We start from the raw sequence: 27,196 nt of genomic DNA, 5'->3' as shown, positions 1-27,196 counted from the left end.
TTACTTTAATCCCAACAGGCATATTTGGCCCTTTGCCTGAGGGACATATGGGCCTAATAATAGGAAGAAGTTCTATAGCAAAAGCAGGGATCCAGGTAATACCTGGTGTAGTAGATTCAGATTATTTAGGAGAAATAAAAATTATGGTCTATCCCCCATATAAGACAATACAGATTTTTCCTCAACAGAGAATTGCTCAGTTATTGTTAATACCCTATCTTAAACTTCCAAATCAAGTACTAGCCCCAGAAAGCAAAGGGGATTTTGGATCAACTAATACTGTGGCCTGGGTACAAAAAATTACAGAACAAAGACCTATGAAAGCTATAGAAATAAATGGCAAAAGATTTAAAGGACTGCTAGACACAGGAGCGGACGTAACTTGTATTGCAGCTCATGATTGGCCTCCTAGCTGGCCAACTACTAAATTCCCTTCTACTTTGGTGGGGCTAGGATTAGCCTCCAATGTGGCAAAAAGCTCTGTTATGTTACATTGGAGAGACAAAGAGAAAACTGGGACTTTTCAACCGTATGTTATTCCTTCTCTCCCCTTTATATTATGGGGAAGAGATTTAATGGAACAACTCAATATTACTTTAACTGATGAACAGGAGGAAAGTACACATTTTTCATAGGGGCCTCTGTTACCAGGCAGGCTGACCCAATTATCTGGAAGGACAACCAACCAGTATGGGTGGAACAGTGGCCCTTATCAAAAGAAAAACTCGAAGCAGCCACAAAATTAGTACAGGAACAATTACAGTTAGGACATATAGAGCCATCTAATAGTCCATGGAATACACCTATATTTGTTATAAAAAAAAATCAGGAAAATGGAGATTACTGCAGGATCTAAGAGCAGTTAATAATACAATGGAGACTATGGGGGCACTTCAGCCTGGCCTCCCTTCTCCTGTGGCTGTCCCTAAAGGCTATCATAATATAGTCATTGATTTACAAGATTGCTTCTTTACTATCCCTTTAGCTAAACTAGATAGACGGCGTTTTGCTTTTAGCTTACCATCGCCTAACTTACAAAGGCCTTATCAAAGATTTCAATGGAAAGTATTACCTCAAGGAATGAAAAATAGTCCTACATTATGTCAAAAATTTGTAGATCAAGCTTTAATTAATTGTAGACAAAAGTATCCAGACTGCTATATGATTCACTATATGGATGATATATTGATTGCACATTCTCAAAGCCATTTGTTACAAATAATATTACAGGATTTGATTAAAGATTTACAGAGGTGGGGTCTGATAGTGGCTCCTGAAAAAATTCAACAAGAACCTCCTTATAATTATCTAGGAAGAACTATAAAAACAGATTGTGTCAGCTCTCAAAAGTTACAAATTCGAAAAGACAAACTATTAACGTTAAATGATTTTCAAAAATTATTGGGAGATATAAATTGGATTAGACCTTATTTAAAACTCTCAACTAATGATTTAAAACCTTTGTTTGAAATACTAAAGGGTGATTCAGATCCTAACTCAAGTAGAATATTAACTAAAAAGGAGAACAAGCCTTACAAGTTGTTGAAACTGCAATTCAAAAACATTACTTCCAACAAGTTAATTATAACTTGCCTTGGGTTTTTATTGTGCTAAAAACAAAACATACTCCAACAGGTTGTTTATGGCAAAATGATCCACTTGAATGGATACACTTACCAGTATCAGGAAAAAAATATTAATGTCTTATCCTACTATGGTAGCTTCTTTGGTATTAAAGGCTAGATTTAGAAGTAAAGAATTTTGTTTGCTTGTGAAATGCATGAAATAATTATTCCTTACACAAGAGAACAATTTGACCAATTATTACAAATTGATGATCAATGGGCTATTGCATTTCTAAATTTTACAGGAAAAATTTCTTTCCACTTGCCCAATAATCCTTTACTACATTTTTTACTTCAAACAGAAATAATATTTCCTAAATGGTGCTCCTCAACTCCAATTAACAATGCTATGTTAATATTTACAGATGGGTCATCAAATGGAAAAGCAGTTACAGTAATTAATTCTCAACCCACAGTTCTATGGACACAAGAAACTTCTGCACAAAGAACTGAATTAGAAGCAGTCATCTATGCTTTCAAGACTGTTGCTCAACCCTTTAACTTGTACACAGACTCACTATACATTGTTAAACTGTTTCCAACCATAGAAACAGCAATGCTCTCCTTTTCATCTAAAATTATACATAGGTTACAAGAACTTCAATATCTAATTCATAACAGAACTTCACATTTCTTTATAGGTCATATTCGGGGACATTCCGGATTACTTGGTCCCCTTGCTCAGGGGAATACCTATGCTGATCACTTAACTAAAATTTTTATTTTAACAGCTATAGAAGAAGCTATTATATCACACAAAAATCATCATCAAAATTCATCTGCCTTACAAAAACAATTTCATATTTCTAGAGAAGAAGCTAGAACTATTGTTAAAAATTGTCATGTTTGTCCTAAATTTATTCCTTCTCCACAGATGGGAGTTAATCCTCGAGGACTTTTACCTAATGTCTTATGGCAAATGGATGTAACTCATATATCAAAATTTGGTAAATTGTCTTATGTTCATGTTACAGTTGATACCTTTTCTCATGTTATTGTGGCCTCAGCCAGAACTGGGGAAGCCTACAAGGATGTGATTCAACATTTATTCCTTTGTTTTTCTGTTTTAGGAATGCCTAAAAAATTAAAAACTGATAATGCTCCTGCTTATACATCAAAACCATTTAAAGATTTCTGTTCCAGGTTTAATATTTCTCATTCTACAGGAATTCCTTATAACCCACAAGGACAAGCAATAGTAGAAAGGAGCCACCAAAGATTAAAAATACAAATAAATAAGCTAAAGGAGGGAGAGCTTAAATACTCTTCCCCACATCATAGTTTACAACATGCTTTATTTGTTTTAAATCATCTAAATACTGATAAGGAGGGAAATACTGCAATGATGAGACATTGGGAAAGTAAAAGGTCAAAACAAAGTTTAGTAAAATGGAAAGATTTATTATCTGGTAAATGGAGAGGACCTGATGTCTTGCTGACATCCGGTCGAGGCTATGCTTGTGTATTTCCACAGGATGCTGAAACACCTTTGTGGATTACAGACAGATTGATACATCACTACAATGAGTCCTATTCAAGGGAGGAAGAACAAAGAGTATTGGATCCCTTATCAACCCAATCAGACAGACAAAAACGGGCTAGTATTTAAGATGAGATGGTTGCGTCTTGCACAATCATCCGCAACTCGCAACTCAGACCTGCTGACTTGGGGACAAGTGAAATGCCTGACTGCCACTGCTGAACACATGGTGAACAGCTCCGGAAAACCTAAAACCCCAGAGGCTTTGTTTTTTGCATTGATTGCTCTCATTTCGACTCAGGTACTGCCTATTCATGCTTATGATAATGAAGGGAAAGCTTACTGGACCTATTTTCCAAATCCTCCCTTACTGCATCAAACTACTTGGAGCAGATCTAATATTAAAGTATTTACTAATGAGCCTCAACTACTTGGAGGGATTTCAGATTCTTTAATACCACATAAAATAGCATTTACAATTACATTTCATAGAATTACTGAAGAGACACCAATGTGCTTTAGTACAGATAATCTACATGTGCCATTGGGATGTCTCCCTTTAAGTTATAGGACTTACATTACTGATTCTCCAGGAGAAGAAGACAACGAAAGAGATATATGGTCCCTAGAGATAACCTCACTTGGATATGCTAATTATAATGATACAAATATTTCAGTGGCTTTACCGCCTCCTTTTAAACCGTGTGACGACTTTAACAGTCGTAAAGACAGCTCTTGGAATCTACTTAATTTAGAAACAGATTTCCCAAAATGGTTTGAATGTGGCTTTCATCATACTGCATTACAGTTTAAGCTACAAGGCTCTGCTACTACTATTACAGATTATTCTGTGTCTTCTCCTGATTATGATTATAAACTTTGGTTAAAGATAAGACGGAATAAAACAGTACATTTTAATTTTAACCCTTTTCATACCCATGAGCCTATTCATAGATGGTTTACTCCTGGATGGGTAACACCCATCTATCGGAGTGACCTTATAAATGGTAAATTCTCTTACTTTCCTGACTTGTATAAACTATTAGCAGCTACTAATATAGTATTACTACAAAGACCTAAGTAAACCTAATGACTTTGCAGTACATGCTTGTATAAATGCTCCTCATGCTATTCTTATGTCTACCATAAATAATTTCAATATCACTAAAAATAAGGAAGCTTATAACATTTATTGTCATGATTGTGTTCTTACTAATTGTATTAATTCAATCATGTCTAAATATTTAAAGGTGTTTTTAATTGTACATCAGCCTAATTATGTTATATTGCCAGTCAATCTTACAGAATCTTGGTATGATGACCCAGGTGTTGAAATTTTAAAAACAGTTAATGAACTTTTAAGACCAAAAAGATTTGTTGCAGCTTTGATCCTAGGAATAACAGCTTTAATCAGTATAATCACTTCCTTAGCTCTTTCGACCACAGCACTTGTACAGGAAATTCATACCACTTCACATGTAAATGATTTATCTCATAATATCTCTGTGGCTTTAGCGGCACAAGAACAAATTGATAAAAAATTAGAAACTAGAATTAATGCTCTTGAAGAAGCTATTCTCTTTATGGGAAATGAGATTCAAAATATTCAAACTAGAATGACCACTAGATGTCATGCTAACTATAAATGGATTTGTATTACTCCTTTAAAGGTTGATAATAATACTAATTGGGAACAAGTTAAAACTCACCTTAGAGGAGTTTGGAATAATACTAATATAGCACCAGATATCAATGCTTTACAACTACAAATAAGAATGTTGAGTCAGGCTCATCTCTCGGTTGTTCCAGCAGATAATTTGGCCTCCCAAATGTTTCATAATATAAAAACAACTATATTTAATAGTACATTCCTAAATACAATATTATTGGGGTATGTATTTTAATTTTAATTCTTTGTCTTCCAGTCGTCCTCCGAGTAATCCTCAGACTAGTCAAGAAAATAAAAATTCAAGAAGGCCTCTTCACTTTACAAAATAAGAAAGGGGGAGCTGCAGGGGCATCTGGAATTCCATCCAGTGCTTGACAAAGATCCTCTGGAGGATGATTGCAAAGGCTCATCCTAAAAGGAATTGCTGGATGTTTTGCTCCGAAGCATGGTGTTTTCTCTGATAATATATTACTCATTTCAGTCTGAACGGATTGCTTAAGGGGATGAAGGGAATACAACAAAAATTCCAGAAAATATTACCTACAATCTGAAAAACAATGGGTCTTTACTACTAACAAAATTAAAAATAATTTTGCAACCGTACAATGAGTCCCTGAAAGCCTCTAGAGAAAACAGTTGTAGATCTGCCTTCGTCTCCAACAGGCTGGTTAAATTTTAACTGATGGTTTTGTTCATGTGTGGTGGTGAGGTATAAGAATAAGGTTTCATAACATTCCTTCCTTCCTACAAGAATATGTCACCCCTATAATAAACGTTGGTACACAATTACAATTGGGACCGCTGCCCTACTGTACCCCTTAACTCAGCAATTCAGATATTAACCAGATGGACCTAGTAGAGATAGTCACATGAGATTACTTGTCTATTGTTTTAACCAAGAGAATATTAAGAATAGTTTTAGGTCACATAGGGTTTAGATATTAAGGAAGTAAATATTGTATTAGTTCACCGAGGTAGTTAGATAGGTAGTTGTTCTTAAAACAATTGTGAATAGGTAAGGATAATCTGTAAGGTTACTGTTTTCTCATAATTTTCTGTTCCTTGTTAAAAACCTATGCTTTGAAAACTTCTTTAATATTAACCACAAGATTGTCATTATAGCCTGAAGAAAAATGTATATAAACCCAGCCTTCCCCAGAATACAGTGGGATTGATTGCACCAGAACTAGAGTCTGTGTCTTTCATTCTCCATCCATCGCCAACGCTGTCTCCCCGCGCCCCATTTACCGGTGTGGAACCCATGAATTTCTGCTAGGGCTGGACACCGGCAAGAGAACAGCTGGATGGATACCCTGCTGTCGGGAAAGAGGGATCTGTGTTGGAGATGGTGTGCCTTCTCTTCCTGTGATCTTTGCTTCCTGTGATCTCAGCTGTCCTATAATGACTCAGGGGGCACCACCCACTGCTCCCCTGTGTGACCCCTCTGGAACCCCCAACTAGAAGAGCTCAGTGAACCTGGGGTCTTTTCCTGGAATGACGTGGGGGGAGTGTCTGGGTGGGGTGTGAAAGGGGGATCCTGCCAGGATCCTGATGGCAAGATGCCCTGATTCTGTAATCAGACAGCTCACTCCAACCACTGCCTCACTTTTTCTACCTCACAACTTAGTTCAAGTTACATAAAAATACTGTCCTCTTTCAGTAAAAGAATAATATTGTGGGGGCCCATAACTAGGGAAGACTATGAACATTAAATACAAGATGACACATGAAACATAGATTAGCACCTCCCATTTAGGAAGCCCTCAGTATTGGTTCAGGACTTATGATTACTGTTCTTATCATCATCAACTTCACAAACCTTATTGAATAGCTATCAGGGACCCATTTTCCAACAACATGGATAAGATGCGTACAGTAAAGTAGAACCAGGGTGGGAAGAAATAAAAGCTTTGAACAAACCATTTGGCACGTCCACCAACACAAAGTACCTACACTTCAAAGTCACAGCAGATGGTATTCAGCATGTTTATATCCACCCTTATGATCAATGCATCCTTAACTGTGCATCCTGCTGATGACTGCTTCCACTTGTCCTTCCATTATCTCTCCTCTCCCTCAGCACTTACTGGGAAAAGTTGCCTCTTTCCTGGGTCATGAACAAGAGCTGAAGATCCAATGCCCCTCCTCTGCCTGGTGCCCAGTGAGGTCTCAGGCTCTGCACTCAGGGTTGATATGAGTAAGGTGATAGACAGGAGAGCTTCCTGAGGCAGAAATGTACATGAGAGGCAGCTGAAAGTATGGGGTTGACTGGACTGGAGGCATTGACCAAGACCAGAGTTCATAATTAGCCAAACTGGTCCATGTCATCCAAACCTCCAAGAACTTCCTGATGTTAGTGGAAGAAGTAGGAAAAGAGAAAAAGAATGTCCACAAAGTTTTGGGACTGTCTTTTTCTCAGGATGAAGTTTGTGAGTTCTCTTCAAATGTTTAATTTTTTAAAAAAGATTCATCTCCTTTTAATTTCAATCACATACTGGGGTAAAATACACATAACAAAAATTGACCAGTGTTAAATGCACAGACCAATGGCATTATGGAGACCCTTGGGGAGGAGAAGTCTTTATACTTTCAACCTGATGATGGGATTCTCAGAATGGGAAAAACAATTTTAGAGTAAGACAAAAGGGACTTCAAGAGAGGGAGAAACCTGAAATTGAATCAACAAAATATACTTTCTATACTTTTAGAAAATAAGACCTGACAAGATTAAGGAGTTGAGAAGGTTCATACAGTAGAAAATTGCACATCCTTGAAGTATGTTAATTGCAAAGCAATTGAACTGTGCATCTGGGAGTTCACAAACTGATCATAAAGTTCATCAAGCCAAGAAGACATAGAGTTGAAGGTTCATGATGACAGACAAAGGCAGTCATGAACCATCATAGTCAGAAGCATACCAACCATAAGAACAAAGGGCATCTGTATCAGGCATCCCACTTAGAAAATGATTCTTCTGTGAGTTTGGATGTCCACAATCATCTTTGGGGCTGTGGAGGAGATGTGACAGATGTCAACTTAGGGCAGGTTGGAGAGGAAGAAACTTATAGGGATTGATATTGGCAGTTGAGCTGATGGTCAGGATGCTGAGCAGGTAGGTTACAAATCTCTGTGGTTAGGTACAAGGATAGAACAAAAAGGTAGAAAAGGGATGGGCTGCAGGTCTGGGTCTTCATACTGACCCAGGAGATGAAATTCTGAGATGTTAGTTAGACTTCATGATTCTCTATAACTTGGACAATTTTTAAAACAGAAAAGCGGGTTGGAAAAAATGAAACCAAAAAATAACACCCAGCATGGTGAACATTTGAACTGAGTTCAAGTGTTCCCAAGTGGAATGCTCACAGCTGAGGTCCACCCTCTTCAAGAATTCTTCTCACATTGACAAACTTGGCCTTCTTAGATCTTGGTTCTTATTGATTTTTTGTTTTGTTCACCTGAGAATGTGTTCTGGCATTTGGGTAATTACCCATTAGTATTATCTCTTAGTACTACAAATAATACCCATTTCTTATATTAATATATAAACATTAATGATGTGTGTTTATGTCTAATAGTTTGTACAGATTTGATTTATTATCTATGAACTTTAAGTTCTGGGCATCTCTGCCTGATTCCATTCAGATGCATTTCTGTTCCTGAAAGACAACCAATATCAGAATATTGGCAAGTATATTTCCTTGCTGAACGTTTCCATATCAGTATTGACTTACTGATCCAGAAATTAGATTCTTAAAACTTACCTAAAACTGCCAAAGTTCATCTAAGCAGTCTACAACACAACACCTATTACCTCTGAAATGTACTACTTCTCTTAGACACGCAGCTTTGTCCCTTGGAGGGGTATGTAGAACTACTTCAAATGGCATTACCTGAGGGAGAGTCCAATTTTTTTTTAGTTTTTTTTTTCATTTTTTGTCTAACTAGTTAATTTTTCTAAATAAGCAAAAGTCAATTTTTTGAGTGTATTATCATAAAAATTATCTTGCAATACTGCTGTATCTTCCACATCACATAAGTTATATATGCAACTCAAACAACTTCACACCAGAAAACCCAATCTAAAAATGAGCAAATGAACTAAACAGATATTCATCAAATCAAGAAATGCAAATGGCCAATAAATATATGAAAAATAAATTTCATGATTCTTAGTTATCCAGAAAATTCAAATGAAAACTATACTGAAATTTCATCTAACCCTTGACAGAATTTTAATCAACAAAATAAATAATAATAAATGCAGAGAAAAATGTGAGGATAAAGGAACATTTATAATACCTAAATTTTATTTTGCCCTAATTTCATACATACATCAATTTCTAGTCACATAGGAAACACACATGAATTTAATCTTACTTAAAGCAGCTGTATCAACCATAAATCCACTCAGCGAATGGATCAAATGCACCTAGCTTTTCATTGATTCATAACATCATAAAATTTTAAGCAGAGGTTCAAATTTCTAAATCACAGGTACAGATTCAAACTTGGGCCATTTCCGAGTAGATATGGTATAAAACCCTGGCTTGAATGTCTTCTTTTGAGATTGAGTAGGCTGGTATAAGGTCAGGGCAGGCTGTGGACAGCTGGGGGACACCCTGGATTGGGGGAAAATGAGGCCAGAGCTGCTCATTGTTGGTCTGCTCTGACTGTGACCTTAGCCTGTCATCTAGAATGGTCCACCCTTCATTGACCCAGGGGGTTTCAACCAAGCCTCTCCCTGTGGTTTGTCAGTAACTGCACGAAGGACTAGCACAGGGGGAAAGGCATCCCCTTCTGGAGAGACAGGCCAGTGAAAGTTCTGGTCATGTTGCTAAGTAGGCAGCGTTCAGGGGTTCCGTCATGAGGCCCTACACCTAGACCGAGACCAACATAAAAATACAACGTTCCTCCCTTTTCTAAACAAGAATAATAATAATATAGGAGTTTACACTGTGGAAAGATAATGAAGATGCAATGAAATGAGTTATACAGAGCAGAGCACAGAAGTCAGATCCTGGCAATTAGGAATCCATCAAGATCAGTTCATGACATTATGGATACTGCCATCCTTCTCTTCATCATCTTTTTGGAGTACACAGGAAATGGTTTTCATCAACATTGTGCTCTTATGGATGAAATATCTGAGGTAACCAGAATCAATGCAGGAGGAAATCATAATCTCATATGAGTTTCCTGGCACCCCCGTAATAACCAGAAACATGAATTCCACATAGAGTTCATAGCTGAACTTTTGATATCGATATCCTCCTGTCTTGACACCCAGACTTTCATGTCTGTTCTCTTGAAGGGAAATGAAGATTCTGACAGGCCTTTCTCCATCCACCAGTGTCCTCACACTTAGTGGGTCTTGCTCCTTCTCTGCTGGGTTATGAATAAGGAATGGAGTTACAACATCCCAGTGTGGAAGAGTGGAGACCCCTTATGGAAAGAAAAGGTAGAGACCCTCTGATATAAAACAAATACATCTAGTTAAGATTGACAAACCAAAATGAGTGTGAATAAAATCTTTGAGTCGTGCTGACTGCAGTAAATACAAGGACAGTACCCTAGAGAAAATAATGTGGCCATGAGTTAAGGACATTGTGACCATTTGTGTGAAGCAACCCATCCCTTCAGAGGCCCCAGAAGCTGCTGGTTTCAGATATGGGTGGTCTGCTCCCCACCACCTAGCTCGCCCTGCTAACCCACAAGGTGCAACCTGAAATAGATAAGCTGGACCTGGCTGCTTGCACTCCTTGGGAAAAAAGAAAAAAAAAAAAAAAAAGGAAAAAGGCACCTATTGTAAACCTGCCAGGATTATTTTATGGTTGTCACGTTCAAAACCAGCTTGCTGAATTCCCTCCCCCTACCGCTTCCCTTACTTGGAGTAGTGGTCCTGACGCATCAGTGTTTTTTTATCTTTGCCCCAAATAAATTTTTTTCCTACTTTAGTCTCTGGTGGTCTCACTATGCATTGATAACCGGACCCCACAACACAAGGACTGGTGCCCAGTGAAGGCTCAGCCTGTGTCCTAAAGATTAACATAAAACTAGGGTCATATAGGAGTTTCCCAGTGAGGAAAACCATGGGAGGGGTAGACATAGGTATGGAGCACACAGGACTGGAGGCTTGAAACGGAAGGGATGGAGGAGTCAGAGTCTTATTTACTCTCACAAGACTTTGGAGGTCCAAGTATAGTGCTCATACTTGGCCAAATTTATCCACAACATCCCAGTCACTAAGGATATCCTCATGTCAGAGGAGAAGAAGAGGAGAAAGTGAATGTCTCCTGTAGCTTCACAACTCTTCTTAGAGAGGAGAAAACTTGTACGTACTCTTTATTTCTCTTTTGTTTTTTCCCTAAAATTCCACTGGTTTTTCTGACTCATAGGTAATATTGTCAAAATACAGATGACAATGCAGTCATTTTTGCCATGATCAAGTGCACAGCTCAGTAGCAGTAGTTACAGTCAACTCCTTGTGCAACCATCACCATCTTTGATCTCCAGGAATATTTCATCTTCCCAAACATTATTATACCCATTAAGACACTTCCAACTCCTCCTTTTCTGGCCTCTGCAAGTCACTATTCCACTATGAAGCAAGATGTGGACATAAAGACATCAAACTCAAATAATGTGATCAAGGAAGCAAATTTAATGTCTAAATGTTTAGTTTTGCTGAGTTTCTGGCATATATTCCAAATGGATGCCACACACCTGAGATCACACTGTTCTCCTGTGCAGCCTCCTCAGGGCACTTCTAATGTCCCTGTTACTCAGGCTGTAGATGGAGGGGTTAAGCATGGGGGTGACCACAGTGTACATCACTGAGGACACAACACCCTTTCTGGTGAATGATAACTGATCTGAAGAAAGGTACACTCCAATGGCTGTTCCATAAAATAAGCAAACAACTGAGAGGTGAGACCCACAGGTGGAGAAGGCTTTGTACTTGCTGCCTAATGATGGGATTCGCAGAATAGAAGAAACAATTTTATAATAAGAGAAAAATGTCCCCGAGAGAGGAAGAAAACCATAGACCACACCAACAAAGTACATGACTATACCTTTGGTAAGGATATCAGAACAAGAAAGACTAAGGATCTGAGAAGGGTCACAGAAGAAATTAGAAATGTCCATGTCCTCAAAGTATATAGACTGTAAGGCAATCAAATTGTGCAACTGGGATTCCAAAAGGCTAAAACCAAAAGACACCAAAACTAAGAAGCCACAGAGGCGAGGATTCATGATAACTGAGTAATGCAGGGGGTGACAGATGGCCACAAAGCGGTCATAGGCCATCACAGTCAGCAGCATTTCATCCATACATCCAAAAATAATAAAAAGGGACATCTGACTCAGGCAGCCCACATAGGAAATGGCTCTGCTGTGAGTTTGGATGTCCACAATCATCTTTGGGACTGTGGTGGAGATGAAACCAATGTCAGCCAAGGAAAGAATGGAGAGGAAGAAGTACATGGGGGTGTGGAGGTGGGAGTCAGAGCTGAGAGCCAGAATAATGAGCAGGTTCCCAAGCACTATGACCAGGTACAGGGACAGGAATAGTCCAAAGAGGACGGGCTGAAGGTCTGGGTCCTCTGGGAGTCCCATGAGATGGAATTCTTAGACGTGTGTTATATTTTCTGGTTCACTTTTGTTTGGACACCTTTTGAAACAGAAAAGAGGTTTAGAAAAAATACCCAATAATTAATTACCACATAAACAACAGTATGCATTATTTTGACTTAGAATACCCAAACACTGTGTAAAATTAGGACTGCATTATTTGAATACTACAGAGTCCATATCAGAGAACATTATGTGCTACTTATCTTCCAGAATATTTTCAGCTTCTTATGTTTATCTGATTACCCTCTTCTGCAAATGAAGTTCTCCCTCAATTTTTGTTTGTATTCTAAAATTGTATAGTATAGAACTTCTCTTTTTTTGGACAAATTGTGATATTTATATTTACTTTAGAGGCACATAACCATTGTTATCACTAACCATAAATGTGTTCTTTTTTGGACTGCACCTGTCAATGTGTCAATGATGAAACAATAACGAAATGTTAACATGTACATTGAATGCACATTGAAATTGTACATTTCATTAGGGTTCATGTGTATCAATCTAATATAATCTCAGTAAAACATCTAGTGAAGAAGAGGGTTCCTTGCCCCCCTCCAATGTTTTTCATTTCTTATTTTCTAATGGCTTTGGAATAATCTTCATTGCTTTTTTGATAATAAACTCTTCTGTATGTTGTTGAGGATTTTAGAACCAGCAAAGCCACACCCTTCTTGTGCTACTTAACAGAACTTCACATAAATACTTTCTCAGCACTTAAAGGTCATTCTTGGTTATTATTTGGTGAGGTCACACCATGATGTAATTTGGAAAATGTGCAAAAGAAAATATTTAGGTGTTTACCTTAGTAAACACATCTGTACCATTTATGTTTAAAATTGAGACAATAATTACCTAGCTTATAGTGTTATTGTAAGATTTTTTAAAAATTCAACTGGTGGTTTTAGTTTCATTTACCAATATACTTCTCATAATGTTATCAGCATATGTGATTTGTTTAGCACATATATTTACTCAAATATATGTGAATATTTTAAAATATCAACACACCATGCTTAGGACAAAACCCAACTTAATTAAAATATCCTCATGTGAAGTTCTGGTCCTTTCCTGCACCAGGATTGAGAACCACCAGGATTGGCTACCACCCTTAATGTTATCTACTATTACTGGCAATAATACCCACCACTCATATTAAAAGCAAACTTTAAGCAAAATATGCTTCAGAAACTAATATTTTAGAGGGATTTCATTTTAAATCTATGAAATTTGAGTTCTTGGTATCTCTGCATAATTCCATTCTGCATACCTGCTCCCCTAAAAAATGCTGTCATGATTCTGTGGCAGAATCTTGTGTGTTGATACAGACATTTCAGGATTGATTTGTGTATTCATGATCAGGTTTCTTTGAGGTTTAGCTAAAACGTATGTAAACTAGTCTAGTCCACAACACTCTTATTGGGCCTGAAATTACTAATATGGAAAGTCTTGGATTTAAGTCTCTATGCAGTACCTGCAGCTAGGTCAAATGGTTCAGATGACACAGAACATATGCCAAGCAAGGAGCATCATTTCCTTATTGAGTTTATTATTACCCTAATCTTTTCAAAATCCTGTCTCTCTCCATATTGCACAAGTGAAAATTTCTAGATAATATATACATGTGTGAGATAGTTATTTGAATTTCAATAATTGAAACGTGTTCCATTTTACTATCAGTCATCTATATTTGGTATCACAATAAAAATTATTTCTATTCAAAAAATCTACATCTGTTACTTTATACTGCCACAAAATATTACTGATCCATATGTGGTAGGTGTTCCTGCAGGATTAAGAATAACTGTCATCTCATATAGGGAATTTAATAGTTCCATTTGACACAGTCCCCTGAGATGGGACTCAGGAAATCAACAGAACTGTCCTGGTTCATTAACCCATAAAGTCATACACACCCATGACTTCCACATATAAGAAATGTAAGGCAAGTTTGGAAAACAACAAACATTTTAAACAATAAACACGTTTTCAAGAACTCATTCTTTATAGTGATAGTGAGTTTATTGATGTAAACCATTTCCAAAAGCCAGTGAAGCCTGAAATGATGTAATCAAAACACAAATGAGCTCAATTAGGAGGAATGCTTGCCCACGTCTCTTTCTTCCTCTTTTGTCTTTAATACTCATAAATACCTGTGCTATCACCTTTGAATAACAGAACCATATAAAGCTGTGAAATTAAATTTTAAGATCCATGTGTCCATTGTGTAGGCACAATTAAGAGGTGATTTTTTTTGTGTGTCCTGTTCTTTCTGACTCCTGAAAAATATAAAAGTGTAGACCTGAAAGCACTAAGTGTATTGAAGCCACATGGGTTTTGTGAACCAAGCTATTCTAGGTTTTAAGCAGATTCCTTTTATATTTGATGCCTCCTTTGTATAAAATAAGGTATGGAATCTGAGGAATCATAGATGAACAAGGATTAGATTGTTTTCCAAATACACAATACATTATTTACATAGGCACAAAAAATCAATTTCCCCACTGTAGAAACAGGAACACAGTAACTACAAATAACATGATATTTTAATTGAATTGTACAAAGATTAACATCATCCTTATAATATTAATAATACACAAATTGCATCACATAATTGTTTGATATGCTCCTCACAGGTTAGTCACATGGGGAGCCTTTATATGTATTTAATCTTTACTCAACACATTTGTTATCAATTACAAATCAACTCAGATGACAATGCTGAGGCTCACAGGTTCCAATAACCTGCCTGTACTGACATAACAAGTGTGAGGGTTGGATTCAAAATTAAATCATCAGTCTCTGTGTCTGAAACCCTACATTTTTTCATTATTTTCCAAATATCAGAAGGTTTTAAGCAGAAAACCAGAGGTCCCAATGACAGGGTCACATGAGGAATTTTAAAAAAACTCTTTCCAGTTTCTTGTGTAGAAATGAAACCAAGACCAGAATTTCAGTCTCCTTTAGAAACTGGCTTTTCAGATAACAAGAATGCAGGTGGCTGCTGACAGTTGCCATGACATCTGCATTGGGGCAAGAGGTGATCTGTGCTGACCTGTGAGGAGTCTACCTTTCCTGGGATCCTTGCCTGGGATCCTAGCTATCCCTCTTATACTTGGTACAGCAGGTGCCAACCATTGCTCTGCCCTATGGGCTAACAGAGATCCAGGAAGGATGCAGTGAGCAAGGGGTCTCTTCCTGGAGTGACAGGGAATTGCAGCTGACAGTTGGGTTATCGGAGAAACCCAGCAGGATTCTCCTGGCAGATGCCCTGTGTCTGTATTCAGACAGACCAACTCAAAATCCCTTCAGTCCTTTCTACCTAACAACTGATAGCTGTTACCTTAAAATCCAGTTCTCCCTCCCTTTTGGGAAAAGAACTAGCAGTGATTTGCAGAAAACCATGCAGATTAAATGGAATAAAACAAGCTGCTCATAGCTCAGAGTCTGAACTCGAGCATCCCTCAAATATAGTTCAGGATGTAATTGTTACTCTCCTCCCCTTCCCCCTCCTCCTCATCCCTTCCTTATACTTTGGGTGTGCTTAGCGGTCAGTGTGGGGATGCAGTAACGCTTTCATGCATGGGTGAGATGTATTGACAAGTGGGGGAAGAAAACAAACCTCACACAAGTCACAGGACCACAGCTCTGCACAGAGCAAGAGCGTCCCATAGAGCAGCTGAAGACTTGCATGCTGCTCTCCCACCACTGCCTGCCTCACCTCTCATGTTCATCCTTAGGGTGAGCAGACAGTGCTTCTGTCAGCTTCCCCCACCCATCTCCTCCCTCAGCACTTACTGGCTTAAGCTGCTTCTCTTCTGGGTCATGACCCAGCAGTGAGGGTCCAGTGCAAATCCCACAAAGGTTTCAGCATCCCACCCTGGCTCAGAATGAATGGACTGGATGAGACAAAGATCCTGGGACAGGCAGCCAGGGGGAGAGCAGATGCAGGTGTGCAGCACACGGGGCTGAAGCCCTCACTCTGAAGCCTGTATATTTATTATAAAACAACCACAAAGGTTCAGTTCACAGAGCCCACAATTAGCTAAATTGGCCCATGCAATCCCATTCTCTGAGGACTGCTTCATTAGTAGAAGAACAAGAAAGAGGAAGTGAATGTCCACCAAAGTTCTTGGCTCTTCCTCTCTGGGAGAAGTCCCAGATACTGCTCACTTAATTTGTTTCCTGTCTTTCCTTGCCTATTTTTAAAGATCCATTTGTAGTTTTCCTCAATTACTGTTGTAAAATATATGACAAAATTACAATTTTATGTGTACCATTCAGTGGCATTAATTACATTCACTTTTTTATATGGTTACCACCAACACCTGTTTCCAGAAATATTTTCTCTCCACAAACTTAAATTTTGTAACCAGTTTAAAAATTTATTCCTCCCTCTTTTTTGTGTGTTTTTCCTTGATACTGGGTATTTAACCCAGGGGTCCTTAATCACTGAACCACAACCCCAGCCCTGTTATATTCTTTATTTAGAGACAGGGTCTCACTGAGTTGCTTAGGGCCTCACTGAGTTGCTGAGGATGACCTGGAACTTGCCATCCTCCTGCCTCAGCCTCCCACATTGCTGAGGTTACAGGCCTGCCTCACCATGCCCGGCTTCCTCCCTCTCTCAAACATGGTAATGACCATTCCTTCATGAAACATGATGAGTAATTAAATCCACAAAAATAATGTGAGCAAGACACACTGCTTACAGGTCTACAGGTTTAGTTTTGCTGGCAAATCTAGCCTCCCTTGAAAAGAGATGCCTCGGGCTCTGGGATTGTATGCATTGCTGTGCATCCTTCTCAGGGCAGTTTTAATGTCCCGGTTCCTCAGGCTGTAGATGAAGGGGTTCAGCATAGGGATGACCACTGTGTACATTACAGAGAACACTGCACTTGTTCTGGGAGAAAGTGATACAGTGGAACCAAGATACACTGCAAGACCTGTCCCATAAAATAAGCAAACAACTGCCAGGTGAGACCCACAGGTGGAGAAGGCTTTGTACCTCCCCCCTGAGGATGGGATCCTCAGAATGGAGGAAACAATTTTATAGTAAGAAAAAAGAATCCCAGAGATGGGAAGAAAGCCAGACAGAGTAACAACAAAATACATGACGATGTTATTTGTTAAAGTATCGGAACAGGGAAGATTAAGTAGTTGAGAAGGGACACAGAAGAAATTAGCAATTTCCACATCCTTGAAGTACCTAAAGTTTAAGACAATCAAGTTATGCAGCTGAGAATCAAAAAGGCTGATCAAAAAGGACATCAAAACTAAGAATCCACAGAGGCGAGAGTTCATGATAACTGAGTAATTCAGTGGGTGGCAGATGGCCACAAACCGGTCATAGGCCATCACGGTCAGAAGCATGTCATCCATACATCCAGAAAGGATAAAAAGGGACATCTGCATCAGGCAGTCCACATAGGAGATGACTCTGCTGTGACTTTGGGTGTTCATAATCAGTTTTGGGACCATGGTGGAGATGAAGCAGATGTCAGCCAAGGACAGGTTGGCGAGGAAGAAGTACATGGGCGTGTGGAGGTGGGCATCAGAGCTGACAGCCAGAATGATGAGCAGGTTCCCCAGCACTGTGACCAGGCACATGGACAGGAACAGTCCCACAAGCACAGGCTGTAGTTCTGGATCCTCTGTGAGTTCCATGAGATGGAATTCTGATACAGATGTCAGATTTTGTGATACTGAATTGGTGACCATCTTTTAAAAAAGAGATGAAGGTTAGAAAAAGACAATTCCAGGCATTGAGCTGTCTCCATATATTTTGAATTTAAGTATACAGAGTATTTGTTCACATTTCAACATCAAGGTGCTTTTCTAATACTTCTCAGTTGTGATCCACTTAGTCATCATAAACCTCCTTCAGTGCTGACTTCTGTATTGGCTTCATTCTATGTGTATCTATTTTAGAGACATTCAAAGGAACAATGTTAGAAGACCAAGGAAATTAAAGATAGCCAGTCCATTATTACTGTAAAACAAATCCAACACTTTTGAGAAAAAAAAATAAGTAGGAATAGACTTCTACCTTTATAAATAAAGTCATTCTACTTATGAATGTTAAGAAGCAGTCAAACAATTCTTATTTTATTCTAAGGCAATTGCCTAAAGTCCTTTTACTTGGAGTATTTCAAACTCCATGTAAGAACAAGCAAATGACCTGCACACTACATTTAATTGTTTATATGCACAAGCATTGTTATTTACTAGTTATTTTCCAGGGTTTTTACTGTCACTGAATTTTATTATATTCCTCTTTTGTAGCTATAAGGTTTCATTCAATAGTGGGGTTTAGAAAACATATAACAGAATAACTCCTATTCTAAGCATACTAAAACTCAAATTTTGGTAAATACAGTTTAGTTAAATCCATTTAGTCATATGATATCCTTTACCATAAATGTGTCATGGATCAAAGTAGCAGTCAATGATTAAAAACTAATGACTTTTTTTTGGCACCTTTGTCAAAGATCGGATGACTCTATCTATACTGATTTGCCTCTGTGTCTTCTGTTCTATTCCATTTGTCTTAAAGTCTGTTTTATGTCAATACCACACCGTTGTTTTTACTCTAGCTGGATAGTATAATTTGAGGTCAGGCATAATAATGCCTCCAGGATTGCTTTGGTTATTTTTATTTTTTCATATGAATTTTAGGACTCTTTTTTCTCTATGAAGCATGCCACTGATATTTTGAGAGTGATTGTATTGAATCTGTATAATGCTTTTGGTAATATTGCCATTTTGACAATATTTATTCTGCCTAATCAAGAACACGGATGTCTCTCCATCTTCTAAGGTCTTCTCCAATTTCTTTCTTCAGTGTTCTATAATTTAGTTGTAGAGGCCTTTCACTTCCTTGGTCAGATTTATAGGTAGCCTTCTTTATCAAACGGTGCTGGGAATATGGTATCCACATGTAGAAGAATGAAACTCTATTCCTATCTCTTGTCCCACAAAAGCAATCCATTCAGGTGAATTAAAAATTTTTAAAAACCTGAGAATTGGACTAGAAACTTGCAACTCCTAGAAGAAAACAGACTCAACACTCCAACCTAGGATGCAAGCAATGGTTTTCATAACAAGACCCCTGGCATTCAGAAATAAGACCAGGAACCAGGTGGGATGGCATAAAACTAGAAAGCTTCTGCACAATAAAGGAAACAATGAAGAGCATGAAAAGAGAATCCACAAAGTAGGAGAAGATCTTCGCTACAAAAGAGGGATATTTAATTTTGTATATCAATGTTTACATTCTTCACATTTGTGACATGATCTTGAAGGCTTATGGAAAATAATATTCCTACAAGACAGCACCCCAAGAAAAATGGAGGGATGGTGTGGCCAAGGAGGAGGGAGGTAAATTAGCCAAACATTAAACCTCTTCTGGTAGTCATTTCCCAGTAACAATGGGCCCTGAGGGGAGAGAGCAATCTTCCATCCCTTCCTGGGTTCATCCCCAGCATCTCCACCAAAAGCAAACATTTACCCCTTTCCAACCTCAGTGGATCTTGAAGGAAGGAGGCAAATACTGAGAAGCTGGGCCCTGGAATTTGACCCTTCCCCATTGCAGATGAGTCCTGGAAGGAGAAAAGCAAATAGTGAAGCTCTAGGTAACAATGGGTCCCAGAGGAAGAAGATAAGCAGGGAACTCCAAGTTGTGAGCTTTTCCCAGTGACAATGAGTTTTGAACTTTTTACAACTACCTTCCTAAATTAAAATTTTAACTAGCCCCTGACTGTCCAAACTGAATGCCCGCAGTCTCCAATGAAACTATGAAACCCAGACTCCTGTTACCCAGCCGGGCCATCTCCATGCCTGGAATATGGGTCTTCCTGAGCCTGATTGATTGACTTCACTGCAGAATAAAGGTGTAAGCTCAGGGGCATGGCTAGTGGCCAAATAAAATCAGACAGAAAGCAGCTGAAACAAGATTTATTGGAATTTGGCTCTCAGGCAAAATTCCCAGCCCCTCGGGGTACAGGTAAGTGTAGGGAGCCTGAGAAAATTGAACGTGGCTCCAGCTGCCCATGGTCTTTATAGGCTGGAGTGGGCAGGGGTCCTGCTGAGTGACAGGTGGAGGTAAGGGTTAGTGGAGTTTTCCTGCCAGTTTGATTGGTCGCCATGTGGCATGCTGCCCTTTGCCTCAGTTGCTCTGCTCTCCCTCATATAGTCACCCAAATTCCGACCTAACAAAAGGAAAACTTGCTGATCTGAGGTTTTCTTCACATCTCCTGTCTCCGTCATCTGTGAGCTATGAGCTTACAGATTTACCTGTGCAATCCTTACTCAGTGTCCCCTGGAAATCAACTCACATGACAGTGCTCAGACTCAGAGACACTAACCACCTGCCCGATGTCACAGAAATAATACATGGAGCCAACAACATTCAAAATTAAATTGCCAGTCTCTGGGGCTAGGACAATAAACTGTCTTATTGTTTCCAAACCACCAGGAAATTTAAGAAAAGTTCCAGAGGTCCTAACCACAGGACCACCTGAGTTACATGCTTAAATTTCCTCCAGATTTCTGAGAAGAAATGATACCAGAACCTGACTTTTGTTTTTCTGTTTGAGATCAAGTGGGCTCATTACAACATTGGAGGGAGATGTGGACAGCTTTCAAGGGTAACCTAGACCTGGGGAAAGAGAAAGATTTGAGTGGAATTATTTTGTGCTTACTCTTTTCTTTTTCTTTTATTTTTTTAATCCCTGCTTATTTTGCAAGCTATCCTACCTATAGGTAGACACCAGGTGCCAATCATGGATCTACACCACTGTGATCTACCTGGGATCTCACAAAAGTAAAGAACAGGATACTGAAGAAAACTCTCCTGGTGTGAAAAGAAAGTGAAATGGTTGAGTGTGTTGTCAACAGCCCCAGCTGCCAGGCTCCTACTGGCAGGAGTGCCCTGTGTCATTATCATGCAGATCAACTCAAGCCAGGCTTCACTCTGACCACCTTTTCCTTCCCTTTGTTACACAAAAGTGCTGGGCTGCTTCCTTCCTGGAAGTGGGTAATAGGGTGGGAACACACAACCTGGAATATACTGTGCACAGGAAATGAAACAGGCTACATAGAACCCAGAACTTAGAGCCTGGCACCTAGGAAGCCCTCAGCACTGGTGCATGACATCAGGGCCACCATCATTATCCTCCCCCACCCCCACATCAGTGCCTTGGAGTACTTATGAAACAGGACCCACAGACCCTTCTTCTGCTCTTATAGGTGTGATGTCCCTGGCAAGTAGAACCACTGTGGGCAGAAAGTGAAATTTTGAATAAGATTATTGGGACTTCCATCACAACCAAGGACATAAAATTCACAGTCCACATACCTGAAACTTTACACTCTTATTCTCCCATCTGACTGCCCCAACTGTCATATTTTTCCCAATGATAACAAGTAATCCTTCTGTCAGTTCTTCCTCCATCCCTGTCTCCCTCAGCACTTACTCAGGTGTGCCCAGTGTCTGCTTGGTCATGACCACGGACGGCAGATATGATGAATCTCCCCTTCCTGTTGGGTAAGTAAGGCTCAACCTTGCTCCTTAAGACCCATCTGAACCATGCCACAGACAGGAGCTGCCTTGTGCAGAGAAGCAGGGCAGGAGCAGACACAAGTGTGGTGCCACCTGACAGAAGACACCAGATGAAAGGCTGGTGGCACGGGCTGGGTATTTACTACATCAAGACCTTGGAGGCTCAGGGCACAGAGCCAAAATTTACTCAAATTTGTCCTCAGCACACAAATCTCTAAGGGTCTCCTAACAATAATGGAGGAAAAAAAATGGAAAACGAATGCCCTCAATAAGGTCTGGGGTTGTCCTTTCCTCAGAGGAAATATCATGTAATATCTTTCAATTTTTGTAAGCTGTATCTGCTTTTTATTTCCATACTTTATTATGCTAGCACACATAAAATGATTTAGCATTTTAGCCATTTTTAAGAACAGTTTGGTGACATTGATTACATTAACTTGTTGTGCTGTGGATGTTTCATGTTCTAACATTGCCCTGTTTTCCTGTTCACCTCTTTAAGGTGTTTTTAATTTTCCTGTTCCTCAGGCTGTGGATTTAGGGATTCAGCACTAGGGTCACACAGTGTACATGACTGAAGCCAACTCATATTTGAGGGCAAATGTGATACAGCTAAACTGAGCGGAAGTTCCTTGCATGACCCACAAAATAAACAAACAACTGAAAATTAAGGCCCACAGGTGCTGAAGGCTTTCTATTTCCCACCTGATGCTGGGTTTCTAAGAATGAAGGAAACAATTTTATACCAAGGTGAAAAGATCCCTGAGGGAGGAAGAAATCCAAATATGGCACCCATAAAGTTTATTGGTGCATTATTAGTAAAAATGTCAGAACACACAAGATCAAGAATTGAAAGTGTCACAGGAGAAATCAGTGGTCCCCTTTTATTTGAAGTGTTTAAAGTGCAAGACAATCAGATTGAAGATGGGAAACCAAAGGACTGGAAAAAAAGAAAAGAAAGAAAAGATAACAGAATTAAGAAGACATGTTGGGGATAGTGGTGAGGGGTAATGCTGAAATGGTGGCTGGGTAATAAGGCATGGGTGACAGATGGCCACAGACTAGATAGGACATCACAGCAGAAGCAGACCATCCATACTTCCAGAAATGACAGAGGTAGCTGTGTTAGGTAGTCCACATAGGAGAGGCCTCTTGTGAAACTGGATGTCCACAATCATCTTGGGGACTCAGTGGAGATGAAGCAGATGACAGCTAAGCACATGTTGGAGAAAAAGAAGCACATGGGGGTGTGGAGGTGGGAGTCAGGGCTGACAGCCAGGATGACGAGCAGGTTCCCAAACACCAAGAGAAGATACAATCCAAAGAGGTCATCCAACAGTCCCACCTCACCCTAGGGATCCATGAGATAGAATTCTGAAAAACAAGTTATATTTTTTAGCTCTGTATTGTTGGGACACCTACTCAAATTTAAAAAAAAAAAATTTAAAAAAGAGGTTTTTAAGCAGGGAAACAAGTATATCAGCATTCAGGAATTATCTACATTTTAAACTGAAGCAATTCACTAGGAAATCCTCACATTTGAGGAAGAAACACTTATTACAATATTTCTCATCTGTGAAAAACCCATTCCTCTTAGATTTCCTGCTTCATTAATTTTGGAGTTATTCACCTGTTTCTAAACACATATATTAGAGACTGCTATCATTGGGATGTTGCATGTCCCCAGAACACCCATGTGATAATAGCTCAATCCCCAAGTTCATCATTGGAAGGACTCGAACCCTCAAGGGGTGGAATCTAGTGGGTGGGCTTTGGGTCATTCCACATGTGTTCTGGTAGGTGACAGAGGGACCCCAGCCCCTCCTCTCCCTCTCCTTTCCCCTTGGTAATTGAGTGAGCAGTTTGGCTCTTTTATGTGCTCCACCATCATATCCAGCCTCACTACAAACCCAAAACAATGGGGCCAGGTAAACCTGGAAAGAATGCTCCCAGATTGTGAGACAAAGCAAATGTTCTCTGTTTATAAGTCGATTCAGGCATTTGCTATAGTAATAGGAAGCTGGCTAATGCAGAGAAGTAAAAGTACAAAATGTGTCACAGCCCAAGTTTCATCTCCCTGACCCACAACTTTCTACTTCTTTATGCCTTTTTCTACTTGTGAAAATCTCTGCAATGGTTTTAGAATAATTAGAGGTCGTAGATAATACTAAAGGACATTGCAGGACCCAAAAGTCTATGACACAGACTCAACAGAGAGCAATTGTATCTTCACTCTAATTTTGAAGACATTCCTTAAAGGAGTAAGAGTATATCCACAGAATGCTAAAACACAAAAACAACAAAAACAAAACTAAAAGTAAATAGCAGAAATATCAGTAGAGTGGAGGGAAAGGTATTAGGTCCAAGGTTTAGCATCTACGCAGCCATTTTAAATTCTTACCAAAAGTTGCTTTCTGCCCTAGAGGGGTACTTACAGAGAAAACAAGAGTTAAAATGTAACTTCCCCTTCCCGCCTCTCATTAGCCACCCCGCTGGAACATCCCTTGCTTGTCCCATCATCCCATCATAAGTTCTTTCCAGGCAGCTCATAGGAGCTCATGTGATTGTACACAAGCCGTCCAAACTGCTCCATAAAACACCCCAGAGCTGGGCTGGGGCAGTGGATGAGTGGTAGAGCAGTTGCCTAGCATGTGTGAGGCACTGGGTTCGATTCTCAGCACCACAAATAAATTAATTAAATAAAGGTACATTGACAACTAGAAAAAACATTAAAAAAAAAAAAAAACCCTAGAGCTAAGTTCTTCCTGCCTCTCTGGCTTTTCCCGAGTGACAGCCTTTGTCCGACCCTGACTGGCAAATAAACCTTTCTATGTGCGGATCTCCTCGCCTGGTGTCTGTGTTGTTCATCTGCATCGCATTTTCCTTTCAAAGGGAACAGGCTGAGGGCAGAGAGGAGGAAAAGGGACTGAATTAGAACAAATTTTATTCCATGCCTTAATGTCAAAATGAATCCTAAGATTATGTGTAAATAAAAAAAAAACAATAAAAAGTGAAAAAACAGTGCAGACAGAAAAGTGCCAAGAGTGGAGGAGCCATGCTAAGCGTGCCCAGTGTCTGTGAGTCGAGGAGAAGCTTATTCAAGGATCAAAATAAGTTTTATTGTTGATGTTGACTCTATTCCCAGGATAGGATAAGTTCTGGGCAATCAGAAATGAAAGTCTTCCTTGGTAAAGTCTTAAAAGTGTGTTCATGGGGGAAAATAAGATGCACCACGACAGAAGCAGGGAAGAGGTAGCTTCAGATCCCAGGATGATCATGTGGAACGGCATGAAGAGTAACCTAAGTATTGGAAGGTTATCAAAATTGTATTTTATTCATTTTATGCATTTTTCACATTTTATAAGGAGCATGGTTTCTCTGTGTAAACCTTACCCAGTGCACATGAATCAAGCAGAAATGAACTCATAGGGCAGTGAGTGTGGAAGACACTGAAACCTGCCCACCTGCACAGAAACTGCAAGCGGAGGCCACAGCACTACCACCTGAACAGCATTCTGTGCACGCTTCCCCAAAGCGGCCTTGTGACCACAAGACTGTATTTGGGTCTCGTGGCAAAGTATGTATATCTCTTTCAAGTGTTTTGACTGGTGCACAGTATCACCTGCAGGGAGTACATGATTTTCCAGTTGGTGATTTTATAATTCTGTTTCAATATGTATCTAATAAATTTAGAACAGTTTCTAAATGTTTGCCTAAAAGGCAGCCAAGTCTTGTTTAAGTGGTATATAATGCCTATTGTTCCTGAAGAAAACTGATTTACTTCAACATTTTAGGTCTTTCAGTGAACATCTACTTCAAACTCTTTTACAGATATAAGTCATTATGCAACAAAGGAACATCACCTAATTATTCAGTTTATTTTGCAACATTATCTTCAAAATCCTATGTGTCTCCATTTTTGACTCAACTCCTAATAGTTAAGATAGGAAATCAGTCAAGGTTTCCTCAATGGATGGATGAATAAAGAAAAATTGGTTCATATACTCAATAAACTATTATTCAGTTGTAAAAAGATGAATAATTTTGGCACATAATACATTCTTCATCTTTTAGATTTGACTAGTGGATATCATATAAATGAAATTAATCACAGAAAGGAATATCCATGTATTCTCACACATGGAAGATGTGAAGATAAAAATGGGAATGCCAAAGAAGCAGAGAATAGCATAATTATTGTCAAGGCTGGGAAGCATAGGGGAGTAGGGGCATAGAGATAGCTTGTTTAATAAGTGTGAAAATATCTTTATAGAGAATTGTGAGTCATGGTGGTGCAAGTCTTTAATCCCAGCTACATAGGAGGCTAAGACAGGAGAATCACAAGTTCAAGGTCAGCCTCAACAAATTAATGAAACACTCTCTCAGTAGAAAAAAGTAAAAAGGGATGTGAATGTAACTCAGTGGCAGAGTTCCTCTGGGATTAATCCCGAGTATGAAAGGAAAGTAAAAAAGGAAGGAAGAAAAGAAGGAAGGGAGGGAGGGATGAAGGAAGGAAGGAAGGAAGAAAGGAAATAAGGAAAGAAGGAAGGAAGAACAGGAAAAGGAGAAGGAAGAGAAGAAAGAAAGGACAGAGAAAATTTAAAGGAAAGGTATTAAATCTGGTGTTTATAGCACAGATGGGGGACTATAGTTCACAATAATTTCTTGTGTACTTCAAAACAGTTGGAATAATGAATTTTCACCATTTCTAAAACAAAGAAATGATGAATGTTTAAGGTGATAGGTACCAAATTTTTCTTACTTGATAATCCATGTTGTATACATGTTTTGCAATGTCACACCATACAACATAAATCTGCCAATTAAAAGTCATTACAAAAAGCTTTAAAAAGAGACATTCTCCATGACATGTACATCATAGTTACCTGAATTTGACAGTTTGTGTATGTTCAATGTATCCATCAATTACCTGCACTTGTGGTGAAATACAAAAATTTGTTACTATAAAACATTCTCTCATTATTAAGGTATGTAATCCACAATCATGGTAGAGCACAAAGAAATTTTATTTTCTGTATAAGGAACGATAAGTCCATTTGGCTCCTCTGGAGAGAACAGGCCCCTGATACTGGGATCAGGAGATCATTAGCGAGCCCTGATCTTTCTTCTCTCCACCTCTCTGTGTTCAAGTTCCCTACTGGAAATAGGCATTAAAAACACCCACATCGAGAACATGGAGTCTTAATAATTAAGTGGTCATTTTAATG

General features: G+C 39.0%; 2 protein-coding genes across 2 annotated transcripts; both read right to left on the bottom strand.

Moving 5' to 3' along the window:
* Positions 1-11,503: 11,503 nt before the first annotated feature.
* On the bottom strand, positions 11,504-12,424 carry LOC124969469 (olfactory receptor 7E24-like). Its single transcript, XM_047532429.1, has one exon. It carries the CDS (start codon positions 12,389-12,391, stop codon positions 11,504-11,506), a length of 888 nt encoding a protein of 295 aa, XP_047388385.1. The 5' UTR covers positions 12,392-12,424.
* Positions 12,425-17,125: 4,701 nt separating this feature from the next.
* LOC124968007 (putative gustatory receptor clone PTE01) lies at positions 17,126-18,082 on the bottom strand. Its single transcript, XM_047530415.1, has one exon. The coding sequence runs from the start codon at positions 18,074-18,076 to the stop codon at positions 17,126-17,128; it is 951 nt and encodes a 316-aa protein (XP_047386371.1). The 5' UTR covers positions 18,077-18,082.
* Positions 18,083-27,196: the final 9,114 nt, after the last annotated feature.

The sequence above is a fragment of the Sciurus carolinensis genome, chromosome 17 (assembly GCF_902686445.1).
Source record: "Sciurus carolinensis chromosome 17, mSciCar1.2, whole genome shotgun sequence".
NCBI classification, from domain to species: domain Eukaryota; kingdom Metazoa; phylum Chordata; class Mammalia; order Rodentia; family Sciuridae; genus Sciurus; species Sciurus carolinensis.
This window is presented reverse-complemented; position numbering and strand designations above follow the sequence as displayed.

What these genes read in the sequence shown, in the direction of transcription:
- LOC124969469 (XM_047532429.1), bottom strand. Translation starts at nt 12,391, where the DNA reads ATGGGACTCCCAGAGGACCCAGACCTTCAGCCCGTCCTCTTTGGACTA.
- LOC124968007 (XM_047530415.1), bottom strand. Translation starts at nt 18,076, where the DNA reads ATGGAACTCACAGAGGATCCAGAACTACAGCCTGTGCTTGTGGGACTG.